General features: G+C 40.3%; 1 protein-coding gene across 1 annotated transcript in view; it reads right to left on the reverse strand.

Moving 5' to 3' along the window:
* The window catches only part of PTPRN2 (protein tyrosine phosphatase receptor type N2), a 532,892-nt gene that overhangs the window by 453,564 nt on the left and 61,565 nt on the right, over positions 1 to 17,763 (reverse strand). Inside the window, exon 3 of the mRNA XM_077303428.1 lies at positions 464 to 577. Within this exon, the coding sequence (XP_077159543.1) occupies positions 464 to 577 (114 nt within the window). The remainder of the gene's footprint in view (positions 1 to 463; positions 578 to 17,763) is intronic.

Here is a 17,763-nt window from a genome sequence, read left to right on the forward strand (position 1 = left end):
TATAAATTTTGTCAAGCCTCTTCATACCGCTGAAGTATATATTATTATTATTATTATTATTATTATTATTATTATTATTATTATTATTATTATAGCCCGCCACTCCCTTGCGGCGAATATATACAGTGTATATAGCACCAGAGGTTACAACACAGAATTCTGCCTGCAAGCCTCTACAGATTCACTGTCTGGACCATCTCTATGTGCATACAAATACAGTTAAGCTTCCACAAAATTGTATAATCTATTAGCTTATTAGACCTTTTCCTGCTTATTAAAGGTCATTGGGCATCTTGGTCGTTTGAGTCCTCTCCCAAGTTCCCCCGCATTAGGTATGCACTCACTGTATGTCCTTCAGTCGTGGGAAGAAGACTCCCCACCCCCTCCCCAGAATACTGCTGACTTCATTTTTTCTCCCTCAACACATCCACGTGTTATGGACCAATTCTCATCTGTACCGTACCTCTGTGCAACAGCTTCTCTAAGACAATTCTCAAGCGTTGATAGATGGCTGGCGAAACTTCGTATTTGTATACATCTACCACTGGGACCTGCTGACACCTCCCAAATACTCCATCTGAAAAGAAAAAAAAAAAGTGAGGAACTGGTTTAAAAAAGGAAAGAAAACTGAGAGAAAGGACAGACTCTACGAAAGAGCCAAAATGCACAATACGGTTGCATGCAATATGTCTTCATTATACGATCATTGCATTCAATGTGTTCAAGTGTGCACAGAAGAAGAGCTACTGCTGCCCCTCCACTCTTGCAGAAAGCTTCCATGAACTTCTTGATCTAAGGTGATTTTCAGAGCCAATACACAAACAGTCCTCGTGAATAACTGAGGAGCTAAACACATGAATATTCAGCTGCAGAGGTAGTAAGGCTTCCCCTTGTTCTCTTCGTTTAATACAAGAGCCATGTTGTGGCAAATGGGTGTGGAATCGATAATGGGCAGCAAAGGATAGTTTAATGCAGTGCCCCCTAATGAATGCAATAAAAGAGCCCTGCTCTGGAAACAATGAGATATTAATGGAACCTAATTTATTTAGCTCCATTCCATTCGTCTAAAATGACAGACTCTTCTCATCAAGCTGTTTTCATATCACACCTTCTAATTAATTTAGGTCCTAATTAGTCTTTATTTAGAGAATTGTTCATTTCAAGGCAACCTTCCTGTGCGGGAAGAAGGAGACAGACAAGGGAGGGGGAGTTCAAACATTCAAATTACCTATCTCCCTTCCGTACAAAAGACTAATTCAGAACCTAGGTGCTTCTAATACCCTCTGACCATCTGCAGCTCTAGGCTTCAATAAATAAATAAATTCTAGGTATTGTCGTTCTCCCCTGTTCCAAAGGAAACCATTCAAATGCAACAAGTTTAATTAGCATACTAGTATTCACACGGCTTGTTTTAATTCAGTAATTACTCCAGATATTGCATTTATAATCAAAAGGGACAGTGCAATTTGACTAGTAGAACATAGCATTAAGAATTAATTTACAAGCACCTCTTTATGAGGTTTCAACAAGATGAAAGAATACAGAGAAAAACAGACGCTCTCCAAATTTGCTCGGCACTTAGGTTTGACAAAATCCAGTTTCTTTCTTTCCATCATAAATTGGAATATTAACTTATATTTTCACTTTCATCTGTTTTTAAATAAAGGAAAACAGCCACCTTTCAAGTGTCACTTCTGACCCACTGTTTGAACACAGAACGGCACATGCTAAAGATTATAATCAAAAAGTAAAATAGTCTGAAAGACATTGGGCTGTTTTATGTGAGATCTTGTCACACAGCTGTATTTTTTGCCTGCAGTTTCATATTTCTGTGTTCTATGAACTAACAGTACAATGACAAAAGAAACACCACAATATCACAGGCAACACTAGCCCCAAAAGCTCCAGGCTACTCTGATTTCTACAAGTGGAATTGTTTACCCAAATTATTCATATACTTACAGCAATTTAATTTTCACAGCTTATCCAGACGCAAAACTTTCTTTTTAAAAAACACTGCATGACATGGAACAAGATATAACTTTTTATTAACTAGGAGAATGTCAAGTGTGCTACAAATGTCCATCAAGATGTTTTCGTCTTTACAGCATCCATATTGCCTCTAAAGCCATGTCTTTCAACAGAATCAGCTACCAAAGAAATCCAAGTGATATAGATGCACAGATAAATTAGCCCTCTGTTTGGCTCTCTTCCTTCATTTGAAACATTGGCTTCAATGTTCAGTGTGGCTAAGGATCTAGGTATCTATTACCAAACAGCTCACTAAATGATGGAAGTAGCTGGCAAATTGTTCCAGATACCTACTTCCAACCTACCTACCTACCTACCTACCTACCAAGAGCCAGTTTGGTGTAGTGGTTAGGAGTGTGGACTTCTAATCTGGCATGCTGGGTTTGATTCTGCACTCCCCCACATGCAACCAGCTGGGTGACCTTGGGCTCGCCACGGCACTGAGAAAGCTGTTCTGACTGAGCAGTGATATCAGGGCTCTCTCAGCCTCACCCACCCCACAGGGTGTCTGTTGTGGGGAGAGGAATGGGAAGCCACTTTGAGCCTCCTTCGGGTAGGGAAAAGTGGCATATAAAAACCAACTCTTCTTCTTTTTCTTCTTCTTCTTCTTCTACCTACCTACCTATTTCTCGCTCACCATTCCCACAAGCAGCTCATGGCGGATAACAAAGTTCATTATTCCCTCAGTAGAACCCTGTTAAAACCCCAATACAATTACATTATCCAAGCTGTGATAAACCCCTCCTCCCTCCCCAACCAACCAGGCAGACAGACAGACAGACAAGCAGGCAGGCAGGCAGGCAACATGAGAATAGCTCACAGTGAATGATACCCCCAAAATATAACTTGAACCAATATAGAAAGTGTACTGTGAAATGAGCGCCCAAACAATATATACTCTGCAGATTTTATTCCCAGATTGCAGTATCAATCATAGAACAAAATGTGAGTTCAACGGTACCTTTAAGACAAAGAGAGTTGCATTCTAGATATAAGTTTTCATATTTGCTTCAGACCAACTTGGCTACCTACCTGAATCTTAGCTCTCTGCCCTCTCTCAAGGTCCTTATCAATGTGGCCCTTATGTTTCATGTACCCTGATTGGTTTCTGCTCAATAATTCAAAATTGTATGAAAACATCCTTTCTGATCCATAGTTCTTATGTGATTCCCCATTCACACACACAGTCAGTGACCCATTTTCAGGTGCGAATCAGCCTGAAGATACAGGGTAACTTAAGGTGTGTAGTAAAAGCAAAAACAACTTGACAAGAGCAGTGAGTCTGATACCTTATTAAGGGGCACAATGAGGCAGATCTGGCACATTCTTCTTTACATCAGTTACAGCAACAAAAGCTGATCTGATTCAAAGGTTTTATCTGTTTTGTGCCTCTTACACTTGAGAACTAGCCCAGTAACAACTATGTTTAGTTACTATCAGCAACAGGTCCTTATAGCAGGGACCCTGGAAGAAATACTTCGACCCAATGATGTGACCAACAAAAAAAAAAAGTGCAACCCTCAAGGTGAATGCCTAGCATCAGCCTAATATAAATTTCCTTAAGGCTAACTCTATCTTCCCATCTTTAGTGGTACACAGTCTGCTGAGCAAGCTGGATCTCACAGAGAACACTGGCTTTAAAAGACACCCTACTGTTTAATTTTGTTTTCTCCACGATCAGCAATATGGTAATTGCATTTCAACTGCAAAACTAACGACACCTAATTGCCAAGATTTGGTCCGAACAACAATACAAGGCATTTTAAAGTAGTATATTGCTGTGGAGAAGGTGGTCTGGAACAGATGTGCCTTGATCATCATAAATCACTCACCACAGAGTAAAAGAAAAAGAAGAAATATTAAAGAGAGGGTCTGAATTTATATGTGGGAAGAAAAAAAACCCTCATATATGCCAAGGAATCTGAAAACACTAATGAAGAAAAAAGAGCATCACGGTCTCCAGATACTAGAAAAAATCCATCCTGCAGAACATTTCTAATTGCACTTAAGAGAACCATAAAATCATAGAGTTGGAAGGGACCTCCTGGGTCATCCACTTCCACATAAGAGAACACTACTCTGACTTATCTTCTTTCATGTTATAGATACTATTCTGGCACAACCTAAGCTTTTCTCTATAAACAGCTTTCTCCATCTCAGTGCTCTGTACATGTTCAGGTTGCGTTTTTGGTGTTCTAATATGAGGAGGCAAGAGCTGAGTTTTACGCAGTAAAATTAGTTTTATCAGTAAATCCCTGTGAATCTGCCATTCATCTTATAATTCAGGAATGATTTAATAAGGCATCATTGGTTGCAATCACCTATTTTGAATGGCCAAGCAGTGCTACATTTTAACAAAATTGTCCTATTAAGAGAACTTAAACCCAGAAATTATCTGCCACTCTCACACAGTTCAGTACAATGGAAATACCTTTCTCCTGTCAAAGATGTCGTACATCTTAAATCAATCCAAAAACTGACCAGTTAAACATGATGCCATTCATGAGTAATATGAATTTGATGTTTCATATCAATGAACATGACCTTCTCTAGTCTATGTTGCTTTGGCTGAAGTAGTTGGATGACTCACATGCCTTTAGTAGCTTGGTCTTTAAGGAGGGCTGCTTCACATGAGTGAGCTGGCTTCACATAGTGGTTAATTCAGGGCCTTCCAATATGGCACCCACTAACACCTGCCACGTGTCTTTAGAAACACTGCCAGCAGCAGCTTTTGCCCAGCAGTGGGAGAGGAGGAGGAGAAAGGAAGAAGAACTGGTTATTTGTACTCCACTTTTTACTACTCAAAGAAATCTCAAAGTGGCTTACGATCACCTACCCTTCCTCTCCCCACAACATCTGTGAGGTAGGTAAGGCTGAGAGAGCTCTGAGTGATTGGCCCAAGGTCACCCAGTTGGCTACATGTGGAAAAGTGGGGAATCAAACCCAGTTTTCCAGAGTAGAGGCCACCGCTCTAACCACTATATTGAGCGGGCTCCCTGATTGGCTATGCAGAGCTCTTAAAAGTTGCTTTAGCAACCACTGACAACATATCGCAAAGATCTTCACTGTGCTACTGTGTGTGTGTGCAAGAAAATGTATTTTAAAATGTGTTCATTCCCAAAGGCATCCTGTTAAATACAGCTTCTGCCTGAAATGTTGAAGTGTTAGAATTATATTTAGCTTTACAAGCTGACATTTTGTAGTTGTCTCTGCCTCCTGCACCAGCCATTTTTGTGCTTGGCTATGACTCCAGCAGCCATTTTTGTGGTTGAGTCCACCAGCCAGTATCAGAATTCCAAAGGAGCCCACAGGCTCAGAAAGGTTGAGATGATGATGATGATGATGATGATGATGTTATCTGTTCAGTCGTGTCCGACCCTCGGCGATTCTATAGGAAAGGTTTCACCATGCACTTCTGCCTCTGACTGCTTGTTTTAGTTGGTCCATGGTCATCCCTGTATCAGCTTTGATTGTGTCGAGCCAGTGGATCCTTTGGCAACCACGTTTCCTTTTGCCGCTGACCATGCCGAGCATTAAGTAAGGTCGAGAACCCCAGGTTAAAGACCAAGCTACAATCTGGGTGGCAGCCAGTTCAAATCAAACTTGCCCCATGAACTAATTCAATCTCTCATCTTTAGTCAATCAGCCTTACCTATCTATCTTTCCACATCCATTTGGCGTGACTGCACTTGTTTGTTTCCACGTCACCACAGGGTTTGGTGACAGCTTATACATGCAAGTATGGGGAGGGGGAAGCAACTGAGGTAACTAAAGAAGAGCTACGTAAGATATCTGTGCCTGTGAAAGCCAGGCAAGAAGGGATTAGAAAGCCTGTTTTCATGGGCAGAACCCAGATGACCATTTTCCAGCCCAACACATGATAAATCTTCAAAATGAAGCTATCTGTGGTTTACGGCACATTAAGATGTGGCCAGCATGAGATCAAATCAGCTTCAATCCATCAATCAATCAATATTAATAGTCATTCCCTTAAATTGGTCCCCCAGCTTTTCTCTGTGGGGTCTCTCTATTAGTTTGTTGCCAGAAATTCTCTTCATTCATGTTAGTCGATGTTTTTTTTTTCTCTTTAACTTCTCATACTTATTAGGTTGTACTTTTCTCTTCTTAAATGTAAGCATTGTAGACAACAGGTAGCTCATTTCTTTCATGGGGAGACAATTCCAGCGCTCTTAACAGTAGTCATTCCCACAAAGTTGCTACTTATATTCCTATTATGTTCTATTTGCAGCTTTACCTAATTTCTCCTAACAACGTTGCAAATAAATCCTCAGTTGTTATAATAATTTTGTATAATAATTTTGTATCCTTCTATTCATCTATTGATAGAAGCTTTAGAAACATCTCACACCAGGAAGTCAGCAGATTCCTTATGCAACCAGGTTGGAGTCTGTTATACTTGTGGGGGGATCTACATCTTTTCTTTACTGTAGGTATGGATTAGTTGAGAACCTCCACTGCAGACCTCAAAGGACATACCTTTTTCCGGAATGAGTCCTCTTGAATTGAGAACAACCAGCATAGCACATATGCCTAACACACATCCCTCACAACTTCATCTGGAATAAGATCTTATGAGGTGCTTTCATGGAAGGATGCAGCTGATAATAAATACCTGAAAATACTCTTCAGGTATTTAATAGGGTGCCATGTAGAGGATGGAGAAGAGTTGTTTTCTCTTGACCTGGAGGGACTGACCAGATCCAATGGGATAAAATTAATTCAAAAGAAATTCCACCTAAACATCCAGAAGAAGTTCCTGAAAGTTAGAGCGGTTTCTCAGTGGAACAGGTGGTGGGTTCTCCATCTCTGGATATGTCTAAACAGAGGCTGGATAGCCATCTGACAGAGAGACTGATTTTGTGAAGATTCACTGTCAGCAATAGGGTTGTGGGTGTCCTGCATGGTGCAGGGAGTTGGACTAGATGATCCAGGATGTCCCTTCCAACTCTATGATTCTATGATGGATAAACCAAGGACAATCTTTATGCTGCCACTTTATCCCACAACTGCAATATTTAGCACGTTTGTTTTATTAAGGTACGAGTGGCAAAACTGAATGTTGTATGCTCACTGTTTTGTTCCTTCATGCGTTGTACAAACATGAATTAGAGCTAAGTGTTGCATTATTTTCCCCCTCAGCTCTGTCTGAACCTTAAGATCCATTATCTCAAGCGGAACCAATAGGACTACCCTGAAGTTAAATGATTTCAGATTTCAGGCACATGGCTGACAAAAGGCAGTAGGGCATACACGGCCTTATCGTGAGGCTGGATGAACATCCTTCCCAAAAACGAAATGTTTACAGTGGTGCCAAGGAAGAAGAATTTCAGCCACAAGCCATGCAATTTAATGGAAGGAAGGGGTTTTAAGGCACTCCTCCTGAACCTGCCGTGCAAACTTGGTCCGTGGTGAAGTTTATTCTCCCCAAATGCAGTCCTACTCCGAACTACCTGTTAAGGTTGGAAAGATAAGCAGCAGCAGGGCAGCAAAGAGAAGGAGGTTTATCTATGGCAGCTAATCTCCTCCATCAACAGCACTCAGCTCTGCCCAACAGCGGTTGCTAAGTAACCGGCCAGGCTCTTCTTATCGGCTTCCTAATGTTTCATTGACTATTCAGACAAGAATAGAAAGCTGTGACACTGAGGGTTATAAGCGGCACAAAATGAAAATGGCACATTATGTGGGAGGAAGAAGGAAATCTGTTCGTCCTCGTTTTATCTGGACAGCCGCAGCTATTGCTCAGACAGAGAGAGAGTGTGTGTAATTTTCTGCTTGGCTCATTTTAATACCACGAGCAAAAAACAAACAGGAGAAAATATATAAATTAGTACAAAGGACACTAACCTTCTTTGAAGAATGCTCAGTTTATTGACACCACCCTTTATACCAAACAGCTATTTCTCAGCTATGTATGTTGCCTCGGCACACGGTCTTTGGAGAGATGAACTGGAATCTGTGCATGTTTTAGACGCTGCTTGCAATGCATGCCAAATATAGTTGCCAACTCTGATTTGGTAAATTCCTAGAGATTTGGGGGTGAAACCTAGAAAATGTCTGGGGAGGAGAGGGACCTTGGCAGAGCATAATGCCGTGGTTTACCCTCAAAATAAACCATTATATACAGGGAGATTTATCTCTGTCACCTGAAGATTGCTTATAATTCTGGGAGCTCCCCAGGTCTCACCTGGAGGCTGACCACCCTGATGCCAACCCAACAAACATAAAGTTTTATCAACAGCAGCATCCTTTGTACACAAACACAGAATGTGCGTGGGGTGTAAAAGGACAGGTATTCCTCAGTTATAACGGATACAGTCTAAATATTTTCTCTTTTCATGCTCCAGGTTAAGCGTAGAAATTATCTTGCTTGAATGTATTTGAAGCATAATTTTCAGTATACAAGCATTTGTAAATAATCAATATTTATTTTTCTTAATATGGTAGTACAACGATCACTTTCTGATTCAGAAATCATCTACTGCAACATTTAACATACATCATAGTCATATTCCCTGATTATATGGTAATTTACTCAGAACTGATATTCCTGTAAAAGAGGAGGGCAGCTCTAGAATGTTTGATTAATGATATGGATGGGGATGCGGGGGGGGGCTGAGAGAGAGAAAGAAAGAGAGAGAAAACACAGTGGAATCATCATCCACAACAACTGTTAATATTCTATTTTACAAGTAAATTTAAACTGAGTTCCCTTCTCTTGAAACTGTCGATGCAAATTAGTTTTGTCATTTTGGCAATATGTGTAAGATTTACTATGAAAGAAAGATGACAAAACTCAATAGTAATGGCCTATAGTATTTAGCACACATCTGCATAACCTACCAAGGCAAGAGGAATCCACCATTTTTTTGCCATTCAGCTAGGAAAACCAAGAAAAAGGGGTCTGTCAAGAATCTGACAGGCCACAGCGTATGGCTATTGGGGCTGCATAGATTGAGTTCTGAGAGTCATAAGTTGCACAGACCTATCTGAGCTAAAATCTATTCTGGTATACTTTAAGTAATGTGATATGTCTGCTAGAGTATAATGGCTTTGTCAGGTTATCCTTTGAGTGAAATAATATCCTGGTTCTCGGAACCAGCAGATCATGGACCACCCACCAGAGACAATGAGTGATGGACCATCCACCAGAGACAATGAGTGAAACAACCAAGCATTGCAGCAAACTCTGACGCTTGATCTACTAAGATAACACTATTATAGATTTAACACCACCATCTATAATATTGAAGTATATCTTGGAATGTCACCACCAGTCAACAATACTGTTCCATTGCTTATACTGTCCAAGCTAAACACACCCTAGATACTAAGACATAGGAATGCCCTAAATCTGGTGGAGAACATTTCAGTCTTTGTAGATACACGATCCTGGAGATACAATGATTTTTTTTTACGTTCGAGCAACTAGAAGTAATTAACAAATCGGACACAGCAGCTGTAGTATTTGAAAGGAGCATTTGTGGTTTTCTCAGTAGTCTGGGCATTATCACGAATCTTGCCTTTTTAATTTATTGTCCATTACATCTTAATTTGTGAACCAGCGCTTACCTACCCTTCTCAGTCTGCCAAGTAAAATAAACTAGGCACTTAGGAAAGTTAACACAACAATGAATCAGCTCTTTCAAAACAAATAATGACATCTCATACACAAGTAGAGGGATGTTTTCAGCAGGATTTGGGTGGAAATGTGGACTGTGTGGAATGGCAAAGTGCAAAAGTATATTGCACCTCCCAGGCCCTCGTCATCTTTTTGCTGTCTTGCCTTTGCCTGCCTTCTCATCGCACATCTTACCCTCATCTGCTGCTTGAAGGAGCAAAAGAGAACAATGCGCCTTATACGCGTCACGCTTCCTCCTGTCAATCAATTCAGGCAACCAATCCCCTTTCTCCATATTTCATAGATGCATAGTGCTTTTTGGATGCCAACCCTTATGGGATCATAAGTCCTTTCATAAATTAAAAAATTAATATCGTTCCTGATTTTGTATGGGGGGAAGACACATTTCAAGAGGCACACTTGGTTGAATAAAATATTCTTTTATTTTTGGTATTGTGTCTGACTATTTGTTGCTCCAGGCATGTCGCCATTTTTTAAAAGAAATTCCCACCCCTGGTAACAAGGGAAAGGGAGGCAGGAGAGAGGGCTGGATAAAGCAGGCGACTTTAGCACATTTGAGCCTCCATACCTTCCTTCTGCTGGTCGCTCTCCAGTAGCTAGTGCTTTTTGGAGTGGTGAATCCAATTTTTGCAATTCCCAAAGAAGCGTTTTAAAATGGAGGATGTAGCGAGCTGTCAAGTGGATGCGGGCGACATCATGGGCAGGGGCCAGAATATTCAGCTTGCAATTGACTGGCATGACGCTACATTTAACGAGTGCAGAAATGCCCTGTGAATTGTTACTCCACTGAGGAATAATAAACAGCTGCTGCAGTCTTGGCAATGGCTAAATCTATTATAAATGTACAAAATGGTGAGGACAGAACCATGTATGCCAGCCTGAGTCCACTGTAATTATGTGACTGATAAGATTATAGAAATTAGAGAGTCCAGTGGTAGCCCTATGTGCTCCGTGGAACCCACTCATGGGTGTGGTTCAATTCAGTTCTGTTCGATTTATTGATCAGCTATAGGCCATTTCAACAGATTAAAAGGAGTATAAAGAATAGACGTGGGTGTGGTTGAGGCAGTGTAGTTGTTAAGAAAACCAAATTAGCACAGAAATGTTTTATTTCAGTCTTTCATCATGTCTTTTGGCAAATAAACATCACAATAATTAATGCTAACAACACAATATTTAATGTTCCTACAAAAGATAAGCATTTATTTAATTCCAAAGAGATGCCAAGTACTGTATAAAATACAATATGTAAACAAGACTGGGTTGGGACAAAGTGGGATGAGGTTTGGAGTTATAAGAAGTGATGGATAGCAGTTCTCATTAATTCAATTTATTTTCCTATTCTACTTTCCCCCTCAGGAAAGTAGAATAGTCCAGGAAAAAATGTTCATAAGTAAAAGCTTGGTAGTAGGGTGGGGTGCTTTGGCGCCCAAAGTGGCTGGTCGCTCCCAACACAGCCAGCGCCACACCACGGGGGGGAGGGAGGCACAGGCATCAGCACACCAGCGGGCAAACACACACAGGCACCACATCTGCGTGTGTGCGCCTGCCGGCACGCTGATGCCCATGCCTTGCCTCCCCCCCCCCCCCCGCAGCGCTGGCTGCGTCAGGAGCAACTGGCCGTTTTGGGAGCCGAAGCGCCCAACCCTACTTGGTACTAGCAAATGAACAGTCAAAACACTTGAAATACATAAAAACACATTTCAGGGTTTTTAACAAAGCTAACATGGTGAGATTATGTGCCTGGGACAAGTTTCTGTACTGTTCACGAAAGCAGCACGAATGAAACATTTTAACCTGAAAATCTAGAAGCATTTAAGAGAAAGAATTAAGTGGTACCTAGGGTAGTTACAGAAGATTCTGACTTTTTCATGTTTCCATATTAATTTTTAGAGAGGTACATTTTCAAAATTTACACAGATAAAATATCCAGTATAAATGTTCAGAGAAAGCCAAGGTTTCTCGGGGCAAGTCTGTTTATCTACTCATAGAGCAAGAATGTAGCAATGCCCGGCATAGGGATGGATGATTAATGGCTGGGAGCCATATTCCCACTCATTACCCCCTATAAGGCCCACAGTGCATGGGGTCAAGGTTAAGAACTCCTTTGATTCCAGCTGATTCTCCTCCAAAAGGGCCATCACTCCTATGGTAGCAGTATGAAAGTAACACAGAGTTGGGAACCCCATGTTTCTGTTGTAATGTCTGGTTCTGCCTGACATTACAAATTATTTCGCAAATAGGTATTTAGGCACTTAAATGACTGTTCGACTGAAGGAATACTAATAAGTTTTGCTACAATATAAACGATAAAACCGAACTCATAAATCATCCAGCTTGGTGTAGTGCTTAGGAGTATGGACCTAATCTGGTGAGCAGAGTTTGATTCCCCGCTCCCCCACATGCAGCCAGTTGGGTGACCCTGGGCTCACCACAGCCCTGATAAAGCTGTTCTGACTGAGCAGTGATCTCAGGGCTCTCCCAGCCTTATCTCCCTCACAGGGTGTCTGTTGTGGGGAGAGGAAAGGGAAGGTGATTGTAAGCTGCTTTGAGATTCCTTCGAGTAGAGAAAAGTGCAATTTAAGACCCAACTCTTCTTCATCATCCACTTTGAGCTGAACATTTTATTTATAATTAAACCATGTATCATTTCCTGTACCTGCACTGAAAACAAGGACTCCAGGCACTGGTATGTAGCAGTCTAGTGCCTCTGATTTTGGGGTCCCCTTTAGTCATCACACATATCTCCCATGAATATGTTCCGTCCCCTTTTAAAGCCCTTTATGGAAGGGACAATTACTACATTCACTGCCGCTGAATTAAACCATTTAATTCTTCATCAAATGACAAACAGATCCAACTGAACATCATCTAGTTTAGAGAGGGGGGTCAATAATTTCTTTTAGCAATACGTTTGTGGGAGGGGATCAAAAGAGACACGAATGTTTTCTTTTGTTTATACACACACATATATAACACAGCCGTGTTAGCCAGATACATATTATCTATCTAAATATCCCAAATTCCTTGTACATTCACATACAGCACCATGTCAAGATAAATCCATCTAAACATCATCCTTGCTTAACCAAACATCTAATTATCTAAATGTTTTCAGTTGTTTTCCAGACCATTTGGATAAAATAGATTGACTAATGTACAAATCTCAGGACCATGAAGTTAAATCGAGAACCAGCAGGTCTGTCAATTATAACAAAGTAATACAGTTTAATGGGAGGATGCAGAATAATGTGGGTCTTTAGGTTAGCTAAATACTATTAAGCCACTCTCTTCTTCATAAACAATCTGAAACACTTTCAGTGTATGGGGGGTGGCGAGCTCCCATATATTTCAATTTATTCTAGCTGCACTAGGTTTCTGGCATTTTTAAAGGCTTCAGAATAATTTTTGTAAAACCAACATGGATCATCTTTAATTACTGTGTTGCAACCATGGTTATTTAAAACCCCAGTCTCAGAATACTAGATGACAAACATTAATGAGCAGTAATGCACACATGGTATTGTAAATGAAAGGATAATGAAAGCAATTTATTTGAAAATTAAAATATGATTAAGAATGGCAGACTGAACTAGGGCCCAGATGCGAGGGGAAAAAGCAAGCAACATGCAACCAGACTCTCATTAATTTAGGGACCTTATGAAATTGCTTTTCTTTCTCTGACAGTTTTTAATATACGGTACCTTAACTAGCAGACCACGCACGTAGTCCAAAAGTCCTAACCTCCTCGGAAAAATTCAGAGAAGATGGGAGCACAATATGAGGAAATTCTCTGAAGAATCCAAGTTGTCGTTTCATCAGTTTAAATACATCAGCTGGTTTGCGGACATCAGCCATCCATCGTGTTGTAGAGAAGGGGTAGTCAACCTGTAGTCCTCCAGATGTCCATGGACTACAATTCCCATGAGCCCCTGCCAGCAAAACTGGCAGGGGCTCATGGGAAATGTAGTCCATGGACATCTGGAGGACCACATGTTGACTACCCCTGTTTTAGAGATTGTGACATCTAAGAGTAATCCATAACATAAACCAGAGGAACTCAAGTCCTCGTTGTTAAACTAGGTCACTGTCGAGTCAGCACTTTTTCTACACATTTCTAAGGCTAGTCTGGTTCAATGTCGATTCATACCAATTCCAGTTTGTCAGAGGCCTGGTAGATCATTAACTACTACTACTACTACTACTACTACTACTACTACTACTTGTTATTTATATGCTTATAAGAAAGTGAGGCATCTTCATTATTTCACCACATGTAGTAAAAAGGAAGACAACCCAGAATGTAAGATGACTCCCCCACCACCACCACCCAAAAGTTTTATATACACAAAGCTTTTAAATCATTACTATTGGACATAACTCATCCTCAGAGAGGTGGTCCCACAGCACTTTGAATTTGCTCCAGAAGCTAGAGCAGGTAGCATTGATGTTATACATGTAGACCAGGGAGACCCAGTCAGCAATCCAGCAGCCACATTCTGCACTGTCTGAAACTTCCAAAGCATCCTCAGAATCCTATGTAGAACACACTGCAATAGTCTAATCTGGAGGTGACTGTCACATGGATCACAACATTAATACTATACTTTATCAGTTAAATAGGACTACTTCTGGACTAAACCAGGGGTAGTCAAACTGCAGCCCTCCAGATGTCCATGGACTACAATTCCCATGAGCCCCTGCCAGCAACTGGCAAGGGCTCCTGGGAATTGTAGTCCATGGACATCTGGAGGGCCGCAGCTTGACTACCCCTGTACTAAACACATTGTTTTGCATAACTGGGTGGAAGAAGGTTCTTTTTTTGTTCCTATGAAGCATGGCCAATTAAATAAGCAATGGAAACTGTTTCAACTTGGCAAACTCAACCTGGCTTAATTTCAGAAAAGTATGCTGTAAAATGGCCAAATTGCGGCTGTTTTTTTTTTTAAAGATGTTCAGCTTCAACATCATTAATTTTTGCCACTTTCTGTTCAGGGAAAACGTTTTTAAAGCATTTTTGAATTGCTAATTAGATGTGAAATTCCTGAGATATGTATATAGCACATTTATGGGAAACTTGCCTCAACTGAATTTCTGACAAACACAACTATACAAAAAATGTAGGTCCCAAGTAGTATGGTAACTTGCGTGGCCGACTGGATCCATGCTATACATGTTTTGTCTGTGTTGATGAAATATGCTGAGGTGAAACAAGGTATCCAGTAACAGAAACTTGTCACATATTAATACAGAAAAACATGTGCAACTTGAATTTTAAAAAGAAGATAACTGTTCTATGAACTTTTGAATTTTTGTTGTTGTTGTACGGTTGTATTTGCCAAGTATGCCACGGTGTTTTCTCTTCTATTGATGTTTTAACCAATTTACCTGCTCCAACTGAATTTCTGTCAAGACACCCATCTCCAAGCCCAAAGTCTAGATGAAAGACCAAGGAAGAATGTTGGGGCACAGTCTAATTTGCAACATGTGAGCAAGCACAGCATATCTGTTATTTAACATGGCATGAAAGTTATGGCATGGCTCAATTTCCATACTGCAGATTGAATTGGTTTTGGTCACAGAGCTCCACAGAAGAACCCATGAAAAAATGATGCTGCCTCTGATCAGAAACCTATTCCCAGATAATTCTTTAAATATTGCCATGTTCATTCATTCATTCATTCATTCATTCATTCATTCATTCATTCATTCATTGCATTTGTATACCGCCCTCCCCTAGGGTTCAGGGCAGTTCACATAGAACGTATCAGGAACAATACATCAAACTTGGAGAGTATAACAAATGAAAGTAACAATAACAACAACAACAACAACAACAACAACAACAACAACAACAACAACAGAGGAGATAACATTTTAACAGGGAAACAATCTATGAGGCCCATGGTTGGTCAGATCCACTGCATGGGTTCAAAGAGGGAGGTTCGGGTCCCAGTAAATGCTGTTTAGTTTCGGTCAACCAAAAGCCTGGTGGAGGAGCTTCCCTTTTGCAGGCCCTGCAGAACGGTTTTAGTTCTGTTAAGGCCCTACACAGAATTATGTAGTATTACCAAGTGTTATATGATATTCTGTTCTGTGACATGGTTTTTTTGCTGTATCCCTTGTATACGGTTTTAAAAAGAATGTTGTATCAGCATTTAGTGTGCAACTTCTCACATTTACATAAGGGGGAGTAAGGCAAGAGCTCCAATCTTTTCAACAAATAATTCTGTAACTTAAATCTCCTAATGAAGGCTATTTCCTAGGCAAAAACCTTTTCTTCATAGGCAATAAGTCTCTAATTATTTTCCTAAGATGTTTCCCCATTTTAAAGCCTTGTACAAATTTGCAGATTCTAATCATGTGCAAATATATATATTTTTTCTGTCACTCAAAGCAGTCACTCAATAGATCTGCTCCATTCTTCAGCTAAACAAGAACAAAGTCTTGTTTTGGTAAATGACAGGGAGCCAGCATTAATGATAAAGACATGAAGATGTAAAGTGAATTTCAGCACTGCTTAAATAATGCATTTTAATAAGAATACCCCTGGGATAGAGATAAAGGATGCATTTTGCTCCACAAAAAAACTCCTATGAAGAAGAGGCCACAGCTTCCCCCCCCCCCCATGACAGTATGTGGCAGAGCAACATTATAATAATGGAAATTGGCTATCAAACAGATGAGTTAACCTTAGAGCCTTGGCCCAACTGGAACAAAGAGGACCAGTAAAATGAATATTTGGCCATAATGTGCTAATTCTCTTCCTAGAAAGTTAAAGTTTTTCTACTTCAATTGAAGACGAAGGTCATTAATTTCAAAGCATTAAGAAGGTTTTTCTTAAAATCCATTACTTTAGGACTTTTGAGCTTTCTCTTTAATCTTTAGGAAGAACAAAACACTCTTAAGGACTGAGTGGGGTGGATGGGATGACATACCTATAATAAATATATATCTTTCCTATGTTCACCTCAGTAAAAAAATACATCGCTTAGGTTCAAGGATATGACTGGTTTGGCCGTCATCTCAATTTTGACATACCTCTGAACTGGGAACAGAATGGCAAATACAATTTAAACAAAGATGATACCAACAAAGCCAATTCCCATCTAAGAAATGCTCCTTCTACTTATTTATTTATTTTTCAATTTTTATCCCACCACTCTCAACAACTTGTGGTGGGTTACAACAGTATACCTAACCCCCCTATTAAAACGACACAATTCACAAGAGACAAGTGGCAATATTCTCACCCACCCCCCGCCAACCTATCCAGGCAACCGTCCAACTCAGGGTATGGGGTTCTCCAATGTACTTGTTGAAAGGACTGAGAAAAACAAGATCCCCACTTCCAGGAACTTCCACCTGTGTTAGAGAGCAGGTACAACATTACCCCTCTACATTCATCACACATGTAATGAAGGGAAGAGGAAGTAAGCTCATCACACATGTAATGAAGGGAAGAGGAAGTGTGTGTGGGGACAGAGGAATCAGTGACGAGTCAATCCATAACAATCTCCAAAGGTTTCTTCCTGGGTAGAATGACATGTGAGAAACTTGTGTGTCACATCAGTACGCTCATCGGAAAGCCAAAATTGGCTATAGCTCCTTGTTCGTTGTACACCGAGTGGCAAATCTATATTTCTTACTGTGCTGTGTGTGAAATTGCCGTATGTACTATCACAGTATAAACAGACGATGCTGGCGATGGCATTGCCATAAATCACATTATAAGGAGTATCTGCCCACAGAAAGTGCACACTATATAAACAGAGTTCACTGAATTTAATAGGAAAAAAAGTATTTTGTCAAGCGCATTTTTTTTTTAAGTTTCCACGATTTCAGATTTTGGCTACTGAATTGAAGCTAGCTTTCAAAGTAAAACACAACTGATAATTTCCTGAGCAGAAAAAAAACCAGAACACAAAAAATTGACAAAATGAATGGGACTTAAAAATGAAAGTCTCAATTCTTTTTCCTGCTCAGAATACTTATTAACATATTTATTGAATTACATTGGCAATGAAGACAGGAATACATTGAAATGAATTGATTTGTCGTTCCCCCCCCCC

This window comes from Paroedura picta, chromosome 11 (assembly GCF_049243985.1).
Source record: "Paroedura picta isolate Pp20150507F chromosome 11, Ppicta_v3.0, whole genome shotgun sequence".
Taxonomy (NCBI): domain Eukaryota; kingdom Metazoa; phylum Chordata; class Lepidosauria; order Squamata; family Gekkonidae; genus Paroedura; species Paroedura picta.